Source organism: Ruditapes philippinarum, unplaced genomic scaffold, assembly GCF_026571515.1.
Source record: "Ruditapes philippinarum isolate M1 unplaced genomic scaffold, ASM2657151v2 ctg6620_1_1_1_1, whole genome shotgun sequence".
Taxonomy (NCBI): domain Eukaryota; kingdom Metazoa; phylum Mollusca; class Bivalvia; order Venerida; family Veneridae; genus Ruditapes; species Ruditapes philippinarum.
In genome coordinates, this window is record NW_026858579.1 from 56938 (window position 1) to 84526 (window position 27589).

The 27589-nt window shown below is 32.8% G+C and overlaps 1 protein-coding gene across 3 annotated transcripts in view; it reads left to right on the forward strand.

Moving 5' to 3' along the window:
* The window catches only part of LOC132753648 (serine/threonine-protein kinase N2-like), a 39803-nt gene extending 12625 nt beyond the window's left edge, over positions 1 to 27178 (forward strand). For all 3 annotated transcript variants that reach the window (XM_060744140.1, XM_060744141.1, XM_060744142.1), the window contains 19 exons: positions 4093 to 4217; positions 4597 to 4762; positions 6682 to 6836; positions 7189 to 7430; positions 7959 to 8098; positions 8371 to 8480; positions 9439 to 9582; positions 10108 to 10183; positions 10520 to 10648; positions 11414 to 11544; positions 12261 to 12499; positions 12732 to 12804; positions 15859 to 16038; positions 17063 to 17214; positions 18574 to 18793; positions 19448 to 19555; positions 20293 to 20373; positions 22065 to 22124; positions 22442 to 27178. In XM_060744140.1, coding sequence (XP_060600123.1) covers positions 4093 to 4217; positions 4597 to 4762; positions 6682 to 6836; positions 7189 to 7430; positions 7959 to 8098; positions 8371 to 8480; positions 9439 to 9582; positions 10108 to 10183; positions 10520 to 10648; positions 11414 to 11544; positions 12261 to 12499; positions 12732 to 12804; positions 15859 to 16038; positions 17063 to 17214; positions 18574 to 18793; positions 19448 to 19555; positions 20293 to 20373; positions 22065 to 22124; positions 22442 to 22585 — 2675 coding nt within the window. In that variant the 3' untranslated portion in view covers positions 22586 to 27178. The remainder of the gene's footprint in view (positions 1 to 4092; positions 4218 to 4596; positions 4763 to 6681; positions 6837 to 7188; positions 7431 to 7958; positions 8099 to 8370; positions 8481 to 9438; positions 9583 to 10107; positions 10184 to 10519; positions 10649 to 11413; positions 11545 to 12260; positions 12500 to 12731; positions 12805 to 15858; positions 16039 to 17062; positions 17215 to 18573; positions 18794 to 19447; positions 19556 to 20292; positions 20374 to 22064; positions 22125 to 22441) is intronic.
* The last annotated feature ends 411 nt before the right edge of the window (positions 27179 to 27589 follow it).

Here is a 27589-nt window from a genome sequence, read left to right on the forward strand (position 1 = left end):
TGTCTGTTTAAAAGTGATTTTGAATTTTGAGTAAGGTGTTGTGGTTTTTCTTCTTAGTCATTTTTTACCAAACATAATTGTTGACAAGGCGGTACCAAATTAGAAGTTAACGATGATAGAAAAGAAAGTTGTGTATTGAAAATTGAGGGAGAAAAAAAATTGTGTGTAATCAGATATAAAGCCTTGGAGTGATAATTGTCCCCTACCAATCTGTTGGTCTCCAAAAAGTGGATTCTACGATAATTAAAAAAGTATTCAAACTTGGAATATTTTCATGAAACTTCTTCATCTAGCAATGGTTTTGAAAAAGTAGCTTAGAGTTGAGTTTGTATTCACTTACTTGGGCTCAGGGAGAACCAAATTTAAAATGTATATGACATATGCATCTTTTATATATAATTTACAAATGTAAATTTTAATATTACTGAGTAAAAAGATTACTGGGTAAACATCTTTTTATAGATCAAATCAATGCACTGGCCCCTTTTCACTTCTCCCTATGTCTTCAAACTTCTCCCTGATAGGAGCTAAGGGAGAAGTCACTTCTGCCTTAAATTTTGGTCTAGCTAGAGCCCTGTATGTAATATATTTCTAAATTATCAAATTTAAGTGAAAAAATAGAGGAATGAAGGGGTCAAGAAACTATTTAAAATGATTTATTAGCCTTTTTGAAAATGATAATTGGTGTATAATAATGGTAAGAGATACAGTTTCTGGTTGACGATTGTCCATTAGGGAAACTTTAGAGGTATAAATGGTAACCTTATATTGGGCAGAACTGATTAGGTAGATTTGAGACTAAATATGAGTCATGATAGAAATGGAGACATTAACATGATACTTGTATTGTTGAAAGTGGAATAAGTCATGATGGGCTTTGACAATTTTGATAATAAAATATGAAAATTTGTCATGTGCGAGAAAATTCATGTTATTGCAAGGTAACAATATGGCTAGTTATCCTTGTGGTAGCTCATTGATACATATGTACTTGCATGAGTGTTTCCCAATTTAGAAAAAAAAACAGACGAGGGTCCAAAAATTTCTACAACTGCAAAATGTATATATTTCTAAGGGGAGTTGACAAATTACAAGTTTAACAGGGATGATCATGTGTCAAAATTTATTTGATTTTTGAAAAAGAAAATTAAGTTGATATTCAAATTTTAGAGGGTTTTTATATATTAATCCATTCCCAGGGGAAGGAGTGTTTGGGGGAAGGGGGGGAGTGGGATTTCTTGACACCCCCTGGGTCCCTGCTTGGCAAATTAATGAAATTTTTATCATTCCAGGCAGTGTTTGTTTACTGTTTTTGAAATGACATATAGACCCTCATTAAATTCAAATGCATATTCTTTAGTTAACATATTTTAGTGTTTATTTATTTGACATCTTTAAAGACATGCTAAAATGGATGAGATTTTAAGCTTGCTTTGTTATTGACATTAATTACGCTTGTAAGAAATAAAGAAATAGATAAAAGATTTAGGTTTAATTGATAGGTTTTGTTGTTACATGTATATGGAACTTGATAGATAAAAGAAGTCGAAATATGTGATGAGTCAGATAAACACAATGTTAAAGGAAGTATACAGTATTTTAGGACAGGATAGAATTTCGTTATAAACATCTGTAACATAGTTCCTTGTATATATCACTATGTGTTTATGTTCTTGGGTTTGTAACCCTGGCTGCCTGAAAACATCATAATTATCTGACATTATACTCATGGTCACTGTCCATTATATACTAGTATAGTTTACAAACCAAAAATTGTGTTTCCTGTCATATTTAATGCAGGTCATTAATATTTCAGACAATTTTCTTTCTTGCTTAACCAATTGACCTTTTAGCCTTGGCACAAGAGGGCAAAATTAGGAAGTATTGAATTAATTAGTTTTGACAAATTCTGTCTTTATAGTAGTCATACTGACACTTAAAAATATTTCCTCTGTGTATAATTATACTTTATTTTGCTATATATTGGTCTGTTGTCAAATCATGTTGTATAACTTTAAATATTTGCCTGTTCTGTAATCCTGTTCCATTATTTTGATATTGGCCTGTTATCTAATCTTGTTGCAATATTTTCAATATGGGCCTGTCCACTGATCTTGTTGCATTATTTTCAATATAATTATTGGCCTGTTCTCTAATCTTGTTAAATTATTTTAATATTGGCCTGTTCTGTTATCTTTTCAAATTATTAACCTATTTGGTCTGTTCTGTAATCTGTTACATTATTTTCAATATTGGCCTGGTGTTTAATCTTGTTACATTATTTTCAATATTGGCCTGTTCTCTTATGACTTAACATGTTGCAGTATTTTCAATATTGGCCTGGTGACCAATCTTTGATGAAATGGTTGTAATGTTATGGAGTATCACAAAAGCTTTTGTTTCCTATTGAATGGAAGAAAAATTTATTGATCCATAATTTAATTTCCTGTGGTTTCCTGTGAAATTAAGATGTTTCCAAATATCAAATCTATAAAAACAAGAATAGGTGTTGTACACATGGATTATTGAATTCACAATAACCGATATTGTTGTATAATTGAAATTTGATGTAAGGCAGAAAGGCTTTCTGTCTGGCCTTCTATAAATCATTATGTTTGTAAGATAAAATATCATCTTAAATAGCTTGATAATGCATCTCTTGTCTTCTTGTAAGAAAATTTTTGATGTATGATTAGTAGGGATATATTTATTAATTTTAATCTTTTTATTAATTAATTAATTTATTTATTAATTTATTTATTAATTTATTTATTTATTTATTTATTTATTTATTTATTTACTTATTTATTTATTTATTTAAATATTGATATTGATATTTATTTCAAGTTGAAATAATGTTTTATATAACAGACACTAGGTGCCCCTCTGATGTCTTTTTTCCATGCATATTCTCAGTCACTTTTCTAGAACTGGGTATTATAATTTAACAGTTAAGTGTTTCTATAAAATTTAGACACAAGTGTAAAATCAAAATTGGAGGGACTGGCAATTGTACTGGTTTCAGAATAAGCAAATTTAGGCAAGCTAGAAAAAGATTGTAATGTATACTGTATCATCTGTATGTATATTGATTTTGAGTTCAATTGAAAGAAAATGATTTTTTTGTAAGATTTTGGTTTTTCATAATGGCCTACTTTATTTTCTAGAATCTAGGTTGAGTATTTTTATTTTTCATTAATCTTCTTTGGCAAATGTTTTTCATGATGTGCAGAAGTCTTGAATAATATTTTAAGACTGCACATTCTTCTCAATGTCTGTGAAAGATTGTTTAGTGGAATGAGTTTGGCAATGTTTTCATATGAAGAAAGGCACAGAAAGCTGTGTTTTGTCAGTGATAGAACATATGTTCACATCCTGATATAATCTGTTATCATGCATAGTCTTAACAGAGTGATCAAAACAACATTACACAGTGTATAAGCGTAACATTAGTAAGCAATTTTAAAGACAGTGTACAACCTGTTATTCTTAGTTATTGACTGTAACATTATTTGTAACATTATTATACTATAAATAACATTGCACCATGTATAAGCATGATAGAAATTACATGTTACATGATTACGCCATTTCGAGCACTTTGCTGTAACATTAATGTTATATGGATTACTATGGCCCAACAAGCAAAAAATGGATTTAGTAGTCTACCATTTTCATCAGAAATATTTATTTTTCTCTGTTCATTCCATAACAATTTTAAGGTTGTTATTATTCTTTCAGGAATATTTATCTTATTTTAATATTTTGTACCTATTATTGAATGACCACTTTAAGATTCGAAGACTGCCTACTAGTAATATAATGTTTTACTATTAGTGTCATCAAAGTTGTGTTTTGTAATACTGTTTTACATGGATAAGTTTTCTATACATTACAATGATGTGGGTTGCATGTATCAAGTAATAACTGTTAATGCTTTAAATAAAAAATAAAAATTAAAGAAAAAAAAAATTAATCTTACTTCACCTAGGCTTGTATTGTAAAGAAAAAGAAGTGAACAAATGATTCAAGGTCTTGATAAAAGTATTACCTATTTACATTTATACATTATATTTTACTATATATTGACAGATGTGCGATCACCAGAAATTAACAGAGATTCCGGTGTAATGGGGAATAGTGACAATATGAAGGGTGAGGATGACAAACCCAATAGACTCATGTCCCTAGAAAAACAACTCAACATTGAAAACAAGGTAAAGTAAAGCGGGAAAGTTATCATATGACTAATACTATGTTGTTTGACGTAACCGCCTCCAAGGAAACAAAAAAACCAACAAGAATACCCGCCTACATTTGTATTTGCAGCAGACTTTGTATTCTGAAGCTACAAGGCAAGCCCGGTGTCATTCCTTTGCTTTGCGTCTCAGAATGCTTGCCTCTTGGCCGTGTCGCTGACAAGGAATTAGAAATTAGCGCAGACCAAGATCAGTGCTGTCTGATTTTGGCCTGCACTGTTTGCTATTCAGTCAAATACTTACTTTGAAATTTTGAAAGAGCACAAGTCCATTTAATATATTTTTGCTTAGTAATCTTTATTTATAAATAGATGTATCATTATTTTGTATATTACAGGTAAAACAAGGAGCAGAGAATCTGATCGCTATGTACAGTACGGGATCTTCTCGTGACCGGAAACTACTAGCTGATGCCCAACAGATGTTAGCCGACTCTAAAACAAAAATAGAAATCATACGTATGCAGATACTCAAAGTTAACCAGGATTCCAGTACTGAAGATGGTATTTATGATAAATTTATGATCATATTTTTAAACTAAAATATATGATCCTCACAAACATCTTTCTGTTATTTATACTTTCTATACAGGGTTTGTAAAGTCTTAAAAAGTTCTTAAATTTGAGTCCCTTTCGTAAAAAGTGCTTAGAAAATGGGGAAAAAAAGCTAAAAGTTCTTGTATGTGATAAAATTTGCTGCATATATGCTTGAAAATGATTGAATGACATAGAATTGGTAAAAATCGATTTAAAAAAACAAAAACAAAAAAAAAATCAATGATCAATTTAGTACTAAATTAATGAAATATTAACTCATCGGTAACAGTAGGGGGATGAACTGCAGTTGATTCAAACTAGTTATTATGCCCCCATTTTGAAGAAAAGGGGGTATATTGCTTTGCACTTGTCGGTCCGTAGACCAAATGGTTTCCGACTGATAACTAAAGAACCCTTAGGCCTAGGAACTTCAAACTTGGTATGGTGATTGGTCATGACCAGTAGATGACCCCTATTGATTTTAGGGTCAAGGGGTCAAAGGTCAAGGTCACATTGACCTCTTGGGTAAAAACGGTTTTTGATCATTAATGAAAGAACCCTTAGACCTAGGAACTTCAAACTTGGTATGGTGATTGGTCATGACCAGCAGATGACCCCTATTGATTTTGGGGTTAAGGGGTCAAAGGTCAAGGTCACATTGACCTTGTAGGTAAAAACGGTTTCCGATCAATAACGAAAGAACCCTTAGGCCTAGGAACTTCAAACTTGATATGGTGATTGGTCATGATCAGTAGATGACCCCTATTGATTTTGGGGTCAAGGGGTCAAAGGTCAAGGTCACATTTACCTCTTAGGTAAAAACGGTTTCCGATCAATAACTAAAGAACTAAAGAACCCTTAGGCCTAGGAACTTCAAACTTGGTATGGTGATTGGTCATGACCAGCAGATGACCTATTGATTTCGGGGTCAAGGGGTCAAAGGTCAAGGTCACATTGACCTTGCATGTTAGAACGGTTTCCGATCAATTAACTAAAAACGCTTAGGCCTAGGAACTTCAAACTTTGTATGATGATTGGTCGTGACCAGCAGATGACCCCTATTGAGTTTTGGGTCAAGGGGTCAAAGGTTAAGGTCATGACCAGTAGATACTTGATAACCCTTATTAATTGTTTGATCACTGGGTCAGAAGTCATGCATAATAACCTTATCACATGACTAATTGGCTGCTGATAGGGGGCATACATGTTTTACAAACATATCTTGTTTTGGTATGAATAATATATACTGTAGTTGCAATTTTTATTGTTCTTCTATAGAAACTGTAAAATGGTGACAGAAAAATGTGTGTTAAACAAAAAATGGCTAATAAATTATCCATGGGTTGAAGAAAAGTTACTTTACAAATGATATATGTGCGACAAATGGTGTTTGTAAAATGAGAAAACATGCTTAAAAATTGCTTAAAAAGTGCTTGAATTTTGGCATTGTATATCTGTAAAATGAAAGTTGTCTTTCTTTGGTTAAGACTGATCGGATAGACCTACTGGCTCATTTTGTGTGTGATGTTTTTTATTTTCTCTACTATTTGAAGAATAAGAAGAGCTTTTGTACTCAACCCAGCATTGGTATCTCTAAATTTACTGAAGGGAATGGGTTGAAACTTCACACACCTTTTCTGTATGTTTATCTTACATAATATGCTTAGGTCCCATAACTCTTGAGTTACTTTATTTAGAGTTATGTCCCTTTGTCTTAATGCCAAGCACAGAGAATAGTCGGGCACTGTCTTAACAGTCAACTCTCGATTCGTACCCAAAACACACAAATATGTTGCTAGGGAGAAACATTGGTATTAACTATAGTATATCTGATGTTTGTGTCACACTGAAAAAAAAATACATGCTTGGCACTTGTGATTTTTCAGCCTCACAAAGATGTGAAGTATTATCTCCCCTTGAATTACGGATAGAGGAGTTACGTCATCATATAAGAATAGAATCAGCTGTCATGGAAGGTGCCAAAAATGCGATCAAACTTTTACAAATGGCCAAAGAGAAAGATAAAAAAGCCCTCCAAGAGGTAAATCATTTAAAATTGTTTGAAATTCTTTGTGATTTCTATATTAAGGGATTAATTTTATTTTGTTAAAATTGTTTTTTTATTGAATAAATGTAATTTTATATGGGATTGGAAAGAAATAATTTCTGTTCAACTTGATGAATGAATTTTAAAAAGATGTACTTCAAATATAAAACCTGAATAAGCATCATTTCTATGTCCTCCAACAAGAACGATCTTATTAAATACATGATAATACTTCAACCTCGCGATCTCTTGTATAAATATGCTCAGGCCCTACGAGTTCGAGCAAACTACATTCAACTGTGTATAACAATGACTGACTCCATCTTTTTATTACATTTATTTCTAGGCACAAACAAGCTTATCAGAATCCAGTCAAAAATGTGAATTGTTGCGAATATCATTAGAGAAACGTATTAACGAGCTTGGACCGAGCTCAAATTCAGCAAAAATAGATTTATTGAAACAAGAGCTTGACGCTATGAGTCCAAATTCATATAATTCTAACAAGCATCATAACAGTTTAAAACGTACCCAAAGTAATTCTCCATTTGCCAAAGCTGCGGCGCTCACAGGAAAACTTGAAGTTCGGTAAGTTTGGTATTTCCTTTCCTTTCATCAGTATTTTCTCCAGTAAAACTTTCAATTGACTATAATTATGTATGAAACTATTTATATTGATTGGAATACTTATTAACATGATGAACGTTGACTGTTGACGCTGACTTGAAAATCAGGCTTGTTCTGGTACTGAAGCTATGGTTTGGAAAAGCTCAGGGGTTGTTTGAAGTATCTAATATAAGTAGTTACCAGCTTGAAATTTATTATTCTGAATGTGTTAACCTGTGCCTGAAAAAAATGCTCAGAAGGGTACCAGGCCTTTTCCTAGTGTCACCACTGTCAGATTACCAGACATATTCCCATTGGTAAATATGCTAATATTTTCCCAAAACAGTGACATATGTCCATGGTGCTGGGCAGTTGTCTGTTTTGTGTTTGTTAGCTCACCAGAACCGAAGGGTTTTTTTTAATTTGTATGCACCAGTGCATGTAACGCAAGTCACTGTAAATAATGAATTGTTTTCTCATTCTTTTATTGACATGTTTTGTTTTGCATAGACTGGTGGGTTGCCAGGGTTTGCTAGATGAAATCCCAGGTCGACGGAAGGATAGTTTGCAGATGTTGATGGCCAGTCCAGGGGAGAGTAAAAGTCTTCTTAGAAAATCTAAATCATACAATGTTAAAGAGGAATTATCAAGTAAGTTCTTTTATATCTAACATCTCTTTCTCTTTGTGATGTTTGTGATAGGATGTAAGATTTTCAATTTTGAAAATCCTGATTATTAGATTGGCAGCTGGTGGGACATTGGCTCGGTCATTAAGCGGGTGTTTTCCAGTTGATAACGAGAGTTTGGTCAAGCTTAGTTACATGTTGATATGAGTAAAATATCCAGGAACATTTGTTAAATACTGCAGCAGACTGAGCATTGACCCCCTAAGAAAATGATTGTATAATTTTTGCTATTGCAGATGAAGTAATGGCTGTGATAAAGCTAGATCATCAACAGGTTGTTCAAACATCGTGGAAAACTAACAGTCAGCAGTGCTGGGATCATAGAGCCAGTATAGATCTTGACAGGGTATGTATATAATTATGTATACTGATTGTTGTAAGTTTGAAGAAGTGAATTTTCTGTGAGAATTGTAATAAGAAATAGTGTTTAACTTTTTAGAGAGTGTATTAGATTAATTTATCATGTATTTGGTTTATACTGAATTTCTTTTAGTTCAATTATGTTTGAAACTATTGGCTTAAAGACACACTTTCAAATCCATTTCTGGAACCAACCAGTACTGAGCAATTAGTGTAAAGTTTCTTGCTCAATGAAACAACAACTTGCCGCTGACAGGGTTTGAACCACTAGTTACTAGACATGTTAACCACTCGGCCATGCCACCACTTCATATATTTGGCATCTTGTGTGTGGTCTTAAACTATGTGTATCAGGTTTATCACTTGCTGAAAGAAAATCAGGGATTATTGAACCTGTAAAGGCAGATTAAGCCTTGGAATTTTCAATAACAATGTCCTTTTACTTCTTGTAGAGAGGGCAAACATGTGCTAATAATGTATATTGAACATGTATGATTTTAATCACCTAGGAAAAAATAGTGCTTAATGTGAACTCACATGTGATATAGGTAGAAAATTGTAAACAAAGACGTATTTTGACTTCCATACAAAATACTAATTCACTTTACTTGTACTTATTGAGAAAAAAAAAGATGAAAGAAACAACTTTGCTATGTAATAAGAGATTTTTTTTTTTGAAAACAGCACACAAAAAATAAAAAGCTTTTGAAAATTAAAAATTTAAGCATAACAGTTTCAAGTATAGATATTTTTATCAATTGTAAAATTTTGTTTAACTTTCAACTTTGAAAAAGTTGCAGCATTTGTTTTTATACTTCAATAAAATTTCAGCATTCTTGCTTATTACCTATTAAGGTGTCATTTAACAGTGTTAATAATCATCTTATTTCTATTTATGATAAATCTATAATGATATAAAAGGTCATGTTGATTGGTTGTTACAGAGTCGAGAACTGGAAATAGCAATATTTTGGAAAGATTGGCGTCAGATGGCAGCTGTCAAGTTTTTACGACTTGAAGATTTCCTTGACAACCAGAGACATGGTATTGCTATTCATCTAGAACCTCAAGGCATCCTGTTTGCTGAGGTATAATGCTGTATTGTAATTCTACGTAATCTACCCTTTTATAGTGTTATTGTAACTTTGTTTGATATCTCAATTATAATTTATATCAAGCTGTTAGTCAAATAGAACAGCTCGAGGATGAGATACCTTTAACCTACTAAATGGATTTGCCCTGTTTTGAATTTGGAACAGTTCATTGAAAGTATAAGGGATTACATTGAAAGTATAACATCATAATGCAAAAATTTAGTTTCTGACAGTACAGAGGGTGGACATGAGTGCACAGATGTTCAACCTGGCATGGCTGGCACTATACTGGTACCAAAGACTACTCCTTCACTGAGATTGTTTTAAATTTGAGGCAATCTTTTTGGGGCTGGTTCACATACAAGAAAGAGTATTTTTGTATCTTTTTAGGCAGCCCAAGATGCATTTGAGACAGTCATCTTGGCGTCCAGCCACCTCCTGATGACCTAAGTATGTGTTGTGATATTTATATTAATATTTAGTCATGTATACCATTATATTTATAATGTTCTGTTTCAGATTACATTTTTAAACCCAACCTTGTCTAGAAAACCAAAGTTACAAAGACAAAGAAGAATCTTCCCTAAACATAAAGGTATGTTTGAATACACATTTACATGGTATATGTTAAATTTTAGTCATGTTAGATTACCATCTATATATCTTAACAGATGTTTTTAAGATACATTTAATTCCAGAAGATAGAGTAATACCAAATAGTTTATTACCAGCAGGCACAAAGAATATAAATTTAATTGTATATTTACCGACTGTCACTAACTGGCTTAATTTATCAGGGAAAAAACAAAGGAAAAGCTGAAGAAAAGAAAATCAGAGATAGGCTGTCTTTTAATGTTAAAAAATTACATAGTAAGGTAATTTGTTATTATCTCAGTAAGGAATTATTTATTGGCAATTTTATATTTTTCAGGGAAAAACTTCTTGCGTCCTGGTCAGATGAATATAAATGTAGCAACATGGGGTCGGTTAATGAAAAGAGCTATCCCTCCACAGTGTGCAGATCCTTCAAGTGCTTTCAGTCCACCAGCTGTTAATACTGGTATGTATATAAAACATGCATATTAATATGAGCCGCGTCATGACAAAACCAACATAATAGGTTTGCGACCAGCATGGATCCAGACCAGCCTGCACATCCGTGCTGTCTGATCAGGATCCATGCTGTTCCCTATCAGTTGTTTTAGGAATAGGGTGTTCATTGAATGTTGCCCTTGTTGATCTTTTATCTCATATTCTGTGGCAGGATGGGTAAAGTTTCTTCACACTTACTGCTAAGACTTGACGCACATTAAGAATGTAAAAGTCTTTCATTTGAGGAAGCTAGTGACCCCTTGAAAATGGAAGGTCATGAAATAAGTTTATGTGTGATTAAGCTTTTTACGTCATCACTTAAGATTAAAAGTTCATTTGTATATAACAGTTGTTGTTATTGATAGAAAAATGTTATTGATGTATCGTTGATATTTTTCTGTTGATCAATTATTGATACACATTTAAAAAAAATTACACATAATAGACTTATGTAGTAGCAGTAATGACAAAAAATGGTTAATTAACAAGACTTCATATTTGTATGAAGAGAACATGAATTTACTGAAATGACTTAATCAGTGAATTATTGACAAGAAAATTATAAGTAATTATCAATATATCAAGTAATTATAAGTAATTATCAATATATAGGTGTATTGTCAATACATCCAACGTTGATTTCTTTGCACTGAATCAATGATACCTCTAATAGTTACTGTATGAATACAAAAAGGAATGAGGTGTTAATCATTTAAATTTTCTATATTAACAGCTATGAGACCTGCTGTTCACCCGATACATTTTGAACCTGTCACGCCTGATGATAAACAGCTCAATAATCAACATCATTCCGAAACTCTTAACACTTCCAGATCGCCTGAAGGCCAGGAAAGAGATGTACAGGTATTGTCTTGACCTTTGGAATTTGTATTGACCTTTAACTTATGGACTTTGTACTATGGATTTGCCTAGCTTTGAAATTTTGGAACAGTGCATTTATAGTTAAGGGATTTGAGTATTTAATGCAGTCTTGTGAAAGTTTTGCTGATTTTGGTCATTTGCTACACATTTATATAGATAAAATAATCATTTATTTAAGAGGGAGGGACTTCAGCTTTTTTGAATAAATATCATATATGGTGAGCTGTAAATTTATGCTGGAATTTATAAAAGTGACTGACTAATGGAATATTTTAAAAGAATATTTGTTTAATAATTGGGTACTATAACATGTACTTACAACAATACAATAGTGTAACAAAAATATTGGATCATTTTAGTTAACTACTCTTATTATTGTTCATTCCGTTGACAACAAAAAAACAGTCATGTATCTGAAACTAAAGATATAGAAATTAAGTTCTTCTCTGTGAAACTTTAAAATTCTGAAAAAAGTCTAGTGAAGAAACTAGTAAAATGACAAAAACCTACGTAACCCTTTAGGATGGTCAAAATTATTAACATATTTACTTGAGATTGGTTTCTTTTTACCAAAGTTTTAAATTCTGAAGGAAAAAGTCTGGTAAAGAATCTCAATTAATTACAAAACCTATGTGACACTATAGGATGGTCAAAATTATTAACATATTAACTAGAGATTGGTTTGCTTTTATTTGCAGGAAGCATTAAAGTCGCTAGATTTTCTTGGTGAAGATTTGCCTGGTCATATGATAGATTTAGACTCACTACCTGCCAATAATGTGGGCTTGCGGACTCCCGCCTCACAGATACCCCCTGCCAACTATGCCAGTCCCCGAGCCCCATCACCCCCACCTCCTTTACCTACAGAAGCCCCGCCCAGTATTTACGATACACCAAGCAGACCATATGCACCAGTTGTTCAACTGTCACAACCAGAGTAAGTTCTTCTACTTTTGCTGGTTTTTAAAAGGAAGTCATTGTTTACAAGTTATTTGTTTTGAAAGGAAATTCCTTGTTTACAAGTTACTGTAATTAAATGGAATTCTTTGTTTCAAGTTATTTTGTTTTGAAAAAGTTTCATTAAGCTTTCACAGTAAAACGCTTATGTTTTTCACATGTTATTCGAGCTCATCAAATTTGGATTCATATTTCAATGTTATCTTTTCCAGTTTTACCGGTCAAGCTGTTAATATGACAGAGTTTCGACCCATTAGTGTTCTTGGTCGTGGCCATTTTGGAAAGGTAACTTTTCATTTCAATCTGTCAGTATTATATAGAAAGTAAAGGGCATTATCAATTTTCAGAAATGTAGTAATTTAATTGCTATTGTAAAATTAGTTTGTCCAATATTACCTGTAGTCATTAGCTGATCAAAAATCTTATTAATATGTAATTATATCATTTGTACATGCTAGAAATAGGAACTAAGTCCAGAAAACAAACTGGCAATAAAAGGTATTAAAAAAAAACACAAAAAAAAAAACGGTTTAGTCTATATATATTTATTTGAAACCAACTCATTACAAGTTATATTTATAATGCATTACAACTTTTATTGTCCCCCGCCTTTTCGAAGAAAAAAGGGGGATATAGAAATAGGCTCCGTCCGTCCGTCACACTTTCGTGTCCGGTCCATAACTTTGTCATTTATGAAAGGAATTTGAAATAACTTGGCACAAATGTTTATTATAATAAGACGATGTGTCATGCGCAACAACCAGACTCCTACCTCCAGGGTCAAGGTCGCACTTGCTCATTCAAGGTCAACATTGCCTATTTGAGGGTATATGTCGTGTCCGGGTCCATAACTTTCTTATCTATGAAGGGATTTTGTAAATACTTGCCATAATTGTTCACAATAATCAGACGATGTGTCATGCGCAAAAACCAGTCACCTACCTTCAAGGTCAAGGTCACACTTGGAGGTCAAATATTAACATAGTCTGTTACAGGATATATTTCGTGTCGGTCCATAACTTTGTCATTTATCAAAAGGAATTTGAAATAACTTGGCACAAATGTTTGTTGTAACAAGAGGATGTGTCATGCGCAACAACCAGACCCGTACCTTCAGGGTCAAGGTCGTACTTGCTCATTCAAGGTTAACATTGTCTATTTGAGGATATATGTCGTGTCCGGTCCATAACTTTCTTATCTATGAAGGGATTTTGTAAATACTTGCCATAATTGTTCACAATAATCAGACGATGTGTCATGCGGAAAAAGCAGTCACCTACCTTCAAGGTCAAGGTCACACTTGGAGGTCAAATATTAACATAGTCTGTTACAGGGTATATTTCGTGTCCGGTTTATAACTTGGTCATTTATCAAAGGAATTTGAGATAACTTTCGTGTCTGGTCCATAACTTTGTCATTTATGAAAGGAATTTGAAATAACTTGGCACAAATGTTTGTTATAATAAGAGGATGTGTCATGCGCAACAACCAGACCCCTACCTCCAGGGTCAAGGTCGTACTTGCTCATTCCAGGTCAACATTGTCTATTTGAGGGTATATGTCGTGTCCGGTCCATAACTTTCTTATCTATGAAGGGATTTTGTAAATACTTGCCATAATTGTTCACAACAATCAAATGATGTGTCATGCGCAAAAAATGGTCACCTACCTCCAAGGTCAAGGTCACACTTGGAGGTCAAATATTAACATAGTCTGTTACAGGGTATATTTCGTGTCCGGTTTATAACTTGGTCATTTATCAAAGGAATTTGAGATAACTTGGCACAAATGTTTGTTATAATAAGAGGATGTGTCATGCGCAACAACCAGACCCCTACCTCCAGGGTCAAGGTCGTACTTGCTCATTCCAGGTCAACATTGTCTATTTGAGGGTATATGTCGTGTCCGGTCCATAACTTTCTTATCTATGAAGGGATTTTGTAAATACTTGCCATAATTGTTCACAACAATCAAATGATGTGTCATGCGCAAAAAACGGTCACCTACCTCCAAGGTCAAGGTCACACTTGGAGGTCAAATACTTACATAGTCTGTTACAGGGTATATTTCGTGTCCGGTCCATAACTTTTTCATAGATCCAAGGATTTTGAAAATACTTCGCACAAAAAGTCACTATAATAAGAGGATGTGTCATGCGCAACACCTGCATCCCTACCTCCAAGGTCAAGGTCACACTTAGAGGTCAAAAATTAACATAGTCTGTTGTAGGGTATATTTTGTGTCAAATCTAGAACTTCTTCATAGTTTAAGGGATTTTGAAATAACTTGGCACAAATAGTCACCATAATAAAACAATATGTAAGGTACAACACCTGCACCCTACATCCAAGGTCAAGGTCACACTTAGAGGTCAAAGGTTAAACAGAGTCTGTTATTTGGTATATTTTTTTGTCCCGTCCATTACTTCTTCATAGATTAAGGATTTTGAAAATACTTGGGACAAATAGTCACAATGATTAGATGATATGTCATGCGTAACATCTGTGTCCCTACCTCCAAGGTCAAGGTCACACTTAGAGATCAAAGATTTACATAGTCTGTTATTATAAGGGTATATTTTTGTGTCCAATCTATAACTTCTTCATAGTTCAAGGGATTTTGAAAATACTTGCACAAAATAGTCTCAATAATAAGACGTTATGTCATGCACAACACGTGCTCTCTACCTCCAAGGTCAAGGTCACACTAAGAGGTCAAAGCTTTAACATGATAGATTTTTAAATTCCGTGTTTCATTTTATTTTTTTATCAAATTTATTGTTACATTTGCAGATCTAGCATTGATCATAATTTTGGAGTAAATGTCCTGAGATCCATTATAACCTCAATCTTTTGAAATAGCACAATTTTATGCTTCATATAAAACTTCCCGAGGCGGGAAACGTTGGTAACTCTGTTACAAATTCTTGTATTTATTTGAAACCAATGCATTACAACTTTTATATTATTTGAAACCAACGCATTACAACTTTTATATTTATTTGAAACCAATGCATTACAACTTTTATATTTATTTGAAACCAATGCATTACAACTTTTATATTTATTTGAAACCAACGCATTACAACTTTTATATTTCTTTGAAACCAACGCATTACAACTTTTATATTTATTTGAAACCAACGCATTACAACTTTTATATTTATTTTGAAACCAATGCATTACAACTTTTATATTTATTTGAAACCAACGCGTTACAACGTTTTTATATTTATTTGAAACCATCCGCATTACAAAACAACTTTTATATTTATTTGAAACCATCGCATTACAACTTCATTTGTAATGGACACTTTTTTGGGATTTTTTTAACTTTCAGGTCATATTATCTGAGTATAAAAATACAGGGGAATATTTTGCCTTAAAAGCATTAAAGAAAGGGGAGATAATTGCGAGAGATGAAGTGGAAAGTCTTATGTCAGAGAAGAGAATTTTTGAAGTGATTAATGCCATGAGACATCCATACCTCGTGAATTTGTTTGCTTGCTTCCAAACTCAGGTAAATATAACAGTGTTCTTAACACTGTCATATAACAAAAAAAACATTTCTGTTGATTTTCAGTTAAAGAATCCCGGAAGGGACTGTGGATTCTTTCATGTGAGGAAGGTATCCAGTTAGCTAACAGACAGTGGGTGGTTCTACTCAGCCTGAAATAATGCATGGAAGGGCACCTGAAGTCGCCATATGACCTATACTGTGTTGGTGCAGTGTAAAACCTAACCAACCAAACAAACAAATAAAGAAGCATACTCCAGATTAGTGAAATTTAAAAAAAAAATCATATTTTGAGAAATGTATAAATATCCGTAGTCCTTGTGAACTTTTAAATGTATTACGGTATATAAATGTATTACCAGTATATTAAAATATGACAGATTTTTTTTTCTATCACTAAAAATGCCATCCTTGATCTTTTGGGGGTATGAGGAATGCTTGCATATATTTTAACTAGTTAAAGGAATAAGTGGCTTCCTAGGTTAGGGTATATCTCCTTACATTTTTGTCATTTAAAAAAACAACAACCAATAACTTAACCCTTTCCCTGCTGAGTGGGTAGTCTTTGTTTGCCAGTATAGTCAGGCCATCGTTCATCATTCTTGTAGTCTGACTGGTCTTCACACTGTAGGCTGACCGCTTTAAAGTTTCATGTTGATACCCCAAAAATGTATAATGGAAAGTTCCTAAAATAGAAGATAAGTAAGTCCATCTAAGAAATAAAATATTATTATATTTAGCAGGTTCAAGAGTAAGTTTTCATGCACAAATCTGGATGCATGCTGCTTTAAATACAATTAACATAAAATACATGTTAATTTGAATATAAAAATCAATTCCAGTTTCAATTTAAAAATGTATGGTTTTATTTTTAAAAAAAAAAACAACGTTTTGATATTCAAAAGTCTTCATCAGGTATACTTTTTTACAGGAAATGACGGCAAGGACGATGATGTAAAAATGTAATATATAATTTGGCGTACAAATGAAATATACAATATGCATGAACATCTTTTGTTTATTTCAGGAGCATGTAATATTTGTGATGGAGTATGCATGTGGGGGAGATTTGATGATGCATATACACAATGACGTATTCACTGAACCACGTACAGTGTTTTATGCAGGCTGTGTTGTTCTAGGGTTGCAATATTTACATGAGCATAATGTTGTTTATAGGTATGTTAATTCATAAAAAAACTTTTTTATCCTCTATCTAACCTAATGATTGATTATTTTTCTCACTCACCTGGACACAGAAACTAGATCTACTTGCTACGCCCTTGTTTTGAAAAGCGGGGCGGGGCTTAGGCCGCAAAAAATTCTACTGATCAAGTTTATCAAAATTTGTGAAAAATTCAATGAAAATAAATTCATATGAGATCCCTCATAAAAAAGCAAGGTTATCATGATAAAACACATCAATATTAAAGTTGCAGAGTATCATAATATAATTGTTTATAAGCAATTCAGTCCATATTTAAATGGTTGCCAAAAAGCGTTTACCGTTTGAAAAGATTTTTCTACTTATTCGGTTATGTTGGCCGAATATTCAATTAAAATATATCAAAATGAGATTCGTCATCAAGAAGCATCGTTATCATAACAGAAAACATGGATGTTCTACATGAAAAGTGTCATAATATCTGATTTTACGAAGAATTTGCGATATTTTAAAGTGTGCTATTTTTAGTAACAAATCGATATTGGAAAGGGCGGACCTAGGTTGAGTAGGACTCATTGCAGTGTGAAAGTTAATATCAATCTATGTTGATTCCGTGGACAATTTAATATATTAGCTCACATATTTTTAATACATTTTGAACTTTTGACGTTTCATTTTTGTTAAAATAGAAGTGAATCGCGTATGTGTATGAATACGTTTTTAGAAGTGCTGCACGTTGAGTGTGAGATAAGCCCATGTGAGATAAGATTTTCCAACACCGCTATTTTTAGTAACATTTACGGATTTTTCTATCTGGTTAGTGAGAAAAAACATTGAAAGTTAAAGGAAAGTCTTTGTTTTGAACTGATTATATATGTTAATTTATGTAATACTAGTGCACCAAGTTAACAAGCGCGTACATTTTGGGATTAGAATTCTTTTAAGAGCAGTTTATTGTATCACATGCAGTTAGTTAAAAGGAAGCTTGTCGAAATTTATGAATCACCTGAAAAAAGCTGTAAAATTTTTTTTTAATTAAAAAAATATAATAATATATCGGGGTAAAAATCGAACTTAATATGGATTTTCAGTTTAATTTCGAGTATCTTTATTATTATTATTATTTACATCTTTTCTATTACTGTTTTAAGTGCTCAAGAATCTTGAATTTTATGTTATTATATTTTTTCACACCTCAGTGGAGTTCCTTTAAGAATAGAAAATATCAGTTTAACTCTATAGCAAGTTATAGATTGATATTTGTCCCTGAAAAATCTCGGCAAATAGCATTGGTTCATATTTATGATATCAAGTAACCTTTTAATCATCATATACACAACAATGTAATCAATGAGCAATGCATCTGTTTACAGAGATTTAAAGTTGGATAACTTACTGCTAGATTCAGAAGGTTATCTTAAAATTGCTGACTTCGGTCTATGTAAAGAAGGAATGGGATTTGGTGACCGAACCAGTACGTTCTGTGGAACACCGGAATTTCTTGCCCCGGAAGTGTTGACAGAACCATCATACACTAGAGCAGTTGATTGGTGGGGTCTTGGTGTACTTATATTTGAAATGCTTGTAGGAGAGGTTAGTATCTTGTTATCTAAAGATATAGTACTATGCTCATCTTTGGGTATAATTTATCATATGCTTATTAGTACTGGTGTCATTTGATTAAAATGAATTAAAAGTCTATCTTTGGAGGAAATCTGTAGTGGTCATGTAATATAAGAATTTACCTAAGCAGTCATTAAAACTTTGCCTTCATAAATACCTACTGTTACAAGAAGACAGAATGAGCAATATCGTCACAGGAAAAGTCCTGTTAAATTAAAGATGAGTTAAAGCGTCCTTCAGCTTTTATTTTCTGTTTAAATAACAATTTTGTGTTGTTTCAAACTAAGTATTTCAGTAATTTTATCTTGGAAAAGTTCATCATATCACTAATAAGCTGATTCTTCAAAACAACATTCTTAGAGCTATTTATAACACTGATGTTAAATTAGAAGATCGAGAAACAAACCATCTGCTTTACTTATTTTTATATTATGGTTCATGTATTTTATCATTGATTTAGTACATTTTCCACCTCAATTCTTTTGATTTGACAATTATATGAAATGATTTATCTATAAATAACATATTTAAACTTAAGAAAAGCTGAATGTCGCTTTAACCTGTTATTTCACTAAGGTGATGATATTTTGAATATTACTCACTGGACACATGATTTACTTACAGTCACCATTCCCTGGTGATGATGAGGAAGAAGTGTTTGATAGTATAGTAAATGAGGAGGTGAAATATCCACGATTCTTATCCACAGAGGCCATAGCTATAATGAGGAGGGTAAGTCTGTAATTCACTGGTTCTAGCACTGGTGTCACTTGATCTGAAGCTATCCAGCTAGCTTACGAAACGTTGGTGGTTCTACTCAGGTGCCTGTTCGTGCCTGAAATAATGCACGGAAGGACACCTGAGGTCTTCCTTCACCAGTAAAAGCTGGAATGTTGTGATATGACCTATACTGTGTCGATGTGATGTAAAACACAAACAAACAAACATGATCTGAAGTTCCAATAGTCATAACAGTAATGCGAAAAATCTTTTAAAAGCTATTACTTCTTGCTCATTAAGAAAAATTCAGGTTTTGCATAGGAAAATATATAATTTTTGGTCTGATTCGTTCATTTTCTTGTTTATTGTTTAAACACCAGATTTCATATTGTTTGAAAGTACATAATAGTAAGAATAACAGTACTGCATATATCACTCCTTGTTATACTGCATGTGTGTATGTTATGTTACTTTTCATTTGATAATTATGATTTTATATAGTTTTATATACACAGCCTCTGTCGAATTATGAAGAAATCTTACTTTAAAAAAAAAAAAAAAATAATACTTGCTGTATTATAAATTTGTTATAAATATTTATGACAGGTTAAATGGCCGTATATAAATGGTTGTTTGCAATATAACCAGAACTGCTAGGCAAGGGGTAAATTTCCAAACAACCGTTTATATCGAGCCATATAACCTGTAAAAAAATACAGATGTATTAATTATGATAATTATTATTCTAGTTGTTACGTCGTAACCCTGATAGAAGATTAGGATCCAGTGAGAGAGATGCTGAAGATGTTAAGAAACAAGCTTTCTTTAGGGTAACATCATTTTACATATTTACTTGTGACAAAGTAGCAAGATATGTGTAAACACTGTTTTATATTATTCATTAGTTTGTACCTATGAAGTCATTAGATAGAGGGTCCTGAAGAAAATAAGCATTTGTTCCAATTTGCTTTAAAGCAAGACAGGATTCCACCTACATGTAAATTAATAGGAATTTTTGTAAAATAAATGTACATTATTTTTTAGTCAGGATTATGGCATGCATAAATAGTTTCATAAATAAATCATACAAACAAATCAGAATAATTCCATTAAATATTGCTTTATTAAAGTGATTTTTTTTGTGTCGCCTTGAAAAAGGCGACATATAGGGATTACTTTTGTCGGCGGCGTCTGCGTCGTTGTCGGCGTCCCCTAAAGCTTGTCCGGAGCATAACTCAGTCATTTTAAGTTGGATTGACTTCAAACTTGGTATGCATGCTTCTTTAAATAACACAAAGTGCAGTGCACAAGAACCGATACTCTGCACTTTTTAATTTTTGAGTTATTACCCTTTGTAAATTTTCATACTTTAATTTTGTCCGGACCATTTCTCTTCAACTAAAAAAGCTATGGACTTGACACTTCATAGGATGATAGATCTCATTAAGAAGAAGTGCAGTGCACAAGAACCGGTACTCTGCACTTCCTAATTTTTGAGTTATTGCCCTTTGTTAATTTTCATACTTTATTTTTGTCCGGGCCATTTCTCCTAATGTATAAAAGCCATGGACTTGAAACTTCATAGGATGATAGATCTCATTAAGAAGAAGTGCAGTGCACAAGAACAGGTACTCTGCATTTCTTATTTTTTGAGTTATTGCCCTTTGTTAATTTTCATACTTTATTTTTGTCCGGACCATTTCTCCGAAAGTATATAAGCTATGGACTTGAAACTTCATATGATGATAGATCTCATTAAGAAGAAGTGCAGTGCATAAGAACCGGTACTCTGCATTTCTTATTTTTTGAGTTATTGCCCTTTGTTAATTTTCATACTTTATTTTTGTCCGGGCCATTTCTCCTAATGTGTAACAGCTATGGACTTGAAACTTCATAGGATGATAGATCTCATCAAGAAGAAGTGCAGTGCACAGGAACAGGTACTCTGCATTTCATATTTTTTGAGTTATTGCCCTTTGTTAATTTTCATACTTTATCTTTGTCCGGGCCATTCTTCAAAAGTATGAAAGCTATAGACATGAAACTTCTTAGGATGATAGATCTCATTAGGAAAAAGTGCAGTGTACAAGAACCGGTACTCTGCATTTGTTTTTTTGAGTTATTACCCTTAATATATTTTCATATTTTATTTTTGTCCAGGCCATTACTCATAAATTATAAAAGATATGGACTTGAAACTTCATAGAATGATAGATCTTATTGATTAGAAGTGCAATGCATAGAAACTGCTGCTCTGCGCTTATTATTTTTTTAGCTATTGCCCTTTGTTAGTTTTCGTATTTCATTTTTGTCCTGGCCATTTCTCCTAAACGATATTGTTCACAAGGCGACACATCCGACTCGCGGAGTTCTAGTATTAATTACAATTAGATTTATATGCACTTCTTTTATTACAGAATCTCGATTGGAATCAGTTGTTAATGAGGAAAGTAAAGGCACCATTTGTTCCCACTGTAGTTATTAATTACAATTAGATTTATATGCACTTCTTTTATTACAGAATCTCGATTGGAATCAGTTGTTAATGAGGAAAGTAAAGCCACCATTTGTTCCCACTGTAGTAAGTATTTTCTAAAATTATATTTCACAATTAATTGTCGTTTACTTCAAACCACTTGCCCATCACCGCTGTGGGTTCGAATCCCGACAGGGATTTTGGATTTTTGTGGAGAAGCTACCCAACAAGCTCACTGAACATCGGTGGTTCTACTCAGGTGCCCGTTCGTGCTTGAAATAATGCACAGAAGGGTGCCTGAGGTCTTCCTTTTACTAGCTTGTACATGAAAGTTGTGTCTGCCACTTTATGTGAGAAACTAGAGCTTTAAGTAGAGTACCATTTTCACAGCTTCATAGTATTGTTATCTTGTATATTTTCAGGGTCATTCAGAGGATGTCAGTAACTTTGATGATGAGTTTACTCAGGAAAAAGCTATATTAACACCAGCTAAAGATAGACGAAGTTTGAATCTGGAAGATCAAGAACTGTTCCGTGACTTTAATTACATTGCGGACTGGTGCTAGCCCATGGAATAAAATTTTGTTTTGAGATATCAAAAAGTTGTTCGGAGCAAGTTCCACAATTTTCCCTAGTTTTATACCAGTGTTGCGAAGATCGTTCTAGTTGTGTTTGTTGAATCAAGCGTAAAGAAATTGTATCAAGACATGTGCTGATATAATGTGTTGTAGGTGGAATATACAACTTCTAAAGGAAATTTAATAAGTTTAGTGCCAAGTCATAATGTATATGGTACAGAAGTTTCTATTTACGCAGGGTTTGATTTTGTTTCAATAAATTTTAAGAAAAATTTATATCGTAAGAAAATAACCACTTCCGTAAATTTCAAGGACGGCTAAAATAACTTTACATCTTAAAAAAACCGCTGTGTAATACCCAGTTGAATTTTTCTTCCAATGTATCTTGGCTTACTATGATTGGTTGGAAATTTTGAGACATCTAAATATACAATAAGCTGTTCAATGGAAAGTGTAAATGAAATCTTAAATGTGCCAATATTAATTGTACTTTCTTGGCATATACTGTTAATAAGTGTGGGCTGGAGAGGGTGAGAGACACTGACTTGCCAAAAAGTGCTAATACTGAAGTACATTTTGTGTCTTTTTTTCCTTTTTGGGGGGCAGAAAAATGCCAAAGAAAGAAAAATGAAATTAAAAGAAGCAGAGAAAAAAAAAAACGATAATGAGATTTTTCAGATATGATGGATTATGTTCATGAGATGGCTGTGCTTTATTGATTGGCTACTGTTTTAAAAGTGTCTTATCTATGCAACATCTGTGAATGCAGTAAAAGTGACCTGAAACATGTTTATGGCAATAATTTCTGTCTTTGTTTTTCTGATGTATATTAATGCTAGAGCTTTCTAGACTAGAATGGGTGAAGTGATGTAAAAAAATTAACTGCGGACAATTTTTGCCTTAATAGTCTTCCTGTGATGGTGAAGTGTTAACCCTAACTGAGATCAACTTCTGAGAAGATTGGTGAAATAACAAATTATGATCTGTTAAACCAGTAAAGTGGGGGGGGGGGGAGCATGTTTGTTTATAACTTTAAATGGATTGGTCTACAATGGGCATATTTTCCTTATATATATTAAGAAGAACAAAAGAAATCTATCATATAGATATTCTTATAAAATATTTCTAGAAAAAAATATGTCAATACTGTTTCAGAATGAAAATGTATATGATGACAAATAATATTCTGTTATGAAATAATTTACTAGTATTATCCGCTATGTATAGATATGTTATAAGGTATCCAAAAATATGTTCTTTCCAATAACATCCCAATATATATTTATATTCTTTCAAGGTTTACATATCAAGACCGCCTCCGTGGTCGAGAGGTTAGAGTCGATGACTTCTAATCCAGTTACCTCTCTGGGGTGGGTTCGATCCCCGGGAGATGCTTTGGTAGTTTAGCGCGGAGGAAGGTAGTCTTGTACTGGTGTAACTCTCCAGGAACGATGGTTAGGAAACTACCCGCCTATATGACTGAAATACTGTTGGAATAAGGCGTAAAATGAAACAAACAAACAAACAAATTTAATATCAATCGACAATTAAATGTAGTGTTACAGACCTTCCATTATTGACCAGTTCAGTTTAAGAAAAAAATTGCAAAAAATTTTGATGTTAACAGAACACTTGAGAAATGCAGTGTATTTTTTAATGTCAAGTTTGTTATGCTTACTGACTATAAGTCTTAAAGTGTAGATTTAAGCTAGGCCATAAGAATGATTATAAGGGGGTATTTTTGGTCGGATTCTCAATTAGGATCTTCCTAAGTTCATCAAAACTTTCATTAATAAAATCCTTCATTTAGCTATATCATGTGATGTTATGTTTATTAAATATCATAGTCCTGACATTTTGAACAGATTTGTTTTTGAAAAAAAAAACTTAGTTACACATGTGCATGACTGTTAAGGTATATGAAACAATTATAAAAATTGTGAAAGAAAACATTTTTTTATGCTTGTTTAAAGTAATCAAAAAAAGATTATTTTTTGGGTAAATATTTTTCTCCACAAATTTATGTAAACTTTAAGGAAAAGACTATTGCTAGCAATTTTTTTAAATGTAATCACCATCGGTGAAAAGATTCTTTTCAAATACTGAAATTTCCAACATTTGACCCTGGTCAAATGTACTCGTATAACTTGTTTAAATAGCATGTGGACCATGGTCAATTGGACTCAGATATCATGGTCAAATCAAATGTGTTTCAGGTAGAAGAGAGTATTGTTCAAACAGAAGAACTATTGGTATAAATTATGCCAATTTTATCATACATTTTAGTACTCTGTATGTTAATGAAGGGATTTTTGTGCCACTTTATAAAAGTGCTTGAAGTTTCCATTTTAGATAAATTTTCATATTTTTCTACATCTGCTATGTCATATATTTATATTCGTTCTATAAACCATTTGTTTGTTTTTATGTTACACAATCAGCATTTCATTTTTCCATGTTATTTTTGTATAAATTGTCAAAGTTTGTTTTTCTACATGGGCAAAACTCGTTATGTATATTGAGTAAGTGTTCTAACAGTAAAGAAAATTATAATTAGGTTGTTACTATGGCGTTACTGTGGGCATTAATGAATATTGCAAGGCAATAATCCTATTGCCTACGTATTGACAAAGAAAAAATATTTCAGTCTGTAATTGATAACATTTATTTAGCCTGCTGACCACAACTAATATACCCAAGTGACCAGTGCAGACCAAGATCAGCTTGTATATCTGTGCCGTCTGATCATGGTCTGCACTGTTCACTATTTAATAAAAAGTTATTTTGAAATTTTCCCTTAAAGTGATGAATATTTTTGTCCAGATTAAAAAATAGATATGTTGATTTAAGATATCAAGCGTTGTTAGGGTAACAAATTTGAATTTTTAATGTAAAAAGAAAAGATGATAAAAATTTGAAATTAAATGAAAGATAATACATGTAATATTAAGTTTTTATTGTTTTTTTTTCAATGGTGTTTCAAATGATGTCCTTGGGTTTGTAACCCTTAAACCCTGTTACAACTTGTGTTCGTACTGACAGAACTGAGCCACCTGTGTGAAGCCAATTACGGTAATCATGTACTTTACAGGAAAGATCTGAGGAGTCAAGTATTCTGACACAATATCAAGATTCAAACCAATGCTATTCACTACCTCTTGTAATATGATAATATTGATATTGTAAGATCAGTCTTGAGAGCTCTTTCTTAAGAAATACCAGCATCAATGTCCAGTTGTATGGGCTTATTTTGCCTTCTGACTCCAATCAATAAAAAAAAAAAAAAATTTAAATACTAAAAAATTAAAGAACCATCAATGAAATGCAGAAAAAAAAAATTAACATGAACATTATCACTGGCAAAACGTCTTATCAAGAACAAGTATAATTCTTGAAAAAATAATCTTTAAAAAAAATAATGACTTTTTCCTTTGCCTTTATAGAAGTATGTCTCTGGTACAATGTCTGGGTGTATTAAAACATTTTTTGTAACTTTCCGACATTGAATGAATAAATTTTGTGTAAATTTTTAGCTCACCTGTCACAAAGTGACAGGGTGAGCTTTTGTGATCGCTTTTCGTCCGGCGTCCGTCCGTCGTCCGTCCGTAAACTTTTGCTTTAAATGACATCTCCTCATAAACCACTGAGCCAATTTCATCCAAACTTCACAGGAATGTTCCTTTGGTGGTCACCTTTAAAAATTGTTCAAAGAATTTAATTCCATGCAGAACTCTGGTTGCCATGGCAACAGAAAGAAAAATCTTTAAATATCTTCTTTTAAACAACCCTAAGAGCTAGAGCTTAGATATTTGGCATGAAACATCTTCTAATGAGTGTCTACCAAGTTTGTTCAAATAAAAGCCCTGGGGTCAAAATTGGCCCCGCCCCCGGGGGGTCATTGATTTTCCCTATATGCATATAGTAAAAACTTAAAAGATCTTCTTTTAAAGAACTGTAAGAGCTAGAGCTAAGATTTTTGGCATGGAACATCTTCTAGTGAGTGTCTACCAAGTTTGTTCAAATAAAAGCCCTGGGGTCAAAATTGGCCCCGCCCGGGGGGTCATTGATTTTCCCTATATGCATATAGTAAACACTTAAAAAATCTTCCTTTAAAGAACTGTAAGAGCTAGAGCTTAGATATTTGGCATGAAACATCTTCTAGTGAATGTCTACCAAGTTTGTTCAAATAAAAGCCCTGGGGTCAAAATTGGCCCGCCCCAGGGGGTCATTGATTTTCCCTATATGCATAAAGTAAAAACTTAAAAAATCTTCTTTTAAAGAACCCAAAGAGCTAGAGCTTAGATATTTGGCATGAAACATCTTCTAGTGAATGTCTACCAAGTTTGTTCAAATAAAAGCCCTGGGGTCAAAATTGGCCCCGCCCTGGGGGGTAATTGATTTTCCCTATATGCATATAGTTTAAACTTAAAAAATCTTCTTTTAAAGAACCGTAAGAGCTAGAGCTTAGATATTTGGCATAAAACATCTTCTAGTAAATGTCTACCAAGTTTGTTCAAATAAAAGCCCTGGGGTCAAAATTGGCCCCGCCCCAGGGGGTCATTGATTTTCCCTATATGCATATAGTAAAAACTTAAAAAAATCTTCTTTTAAAGAACTGTAAGAGCTAAAGCTTATATATTTGGCATGAAACATCTTCTAGTGAATGTCTACCAAGTTTGTTCAAATAAATCCCCTGGGGTCCAAATTGGCCCCTCCCCAGGGGTCATTGATTTTCCTTATATGCATATAGTAAAAACTTATAAAATCTTCTTTTAAAGAACCCAAAGAGCTAGAGCTAAGATATTTAGCATGAGACATGTTCTAATGGGTGTCTACCAAGTATGTTCAAATAAAAAGCCCTGGGTCAAAACTGGCCCCGCCCCGGGGGTCATTGATTTTCCTTATATACATAGCAAAAACTTAAAAATCTTCTTTGAAAAAACCCAAATAACTAGAGTTTAGATATTAAGCATGAAACATCTTTAAGTAAAT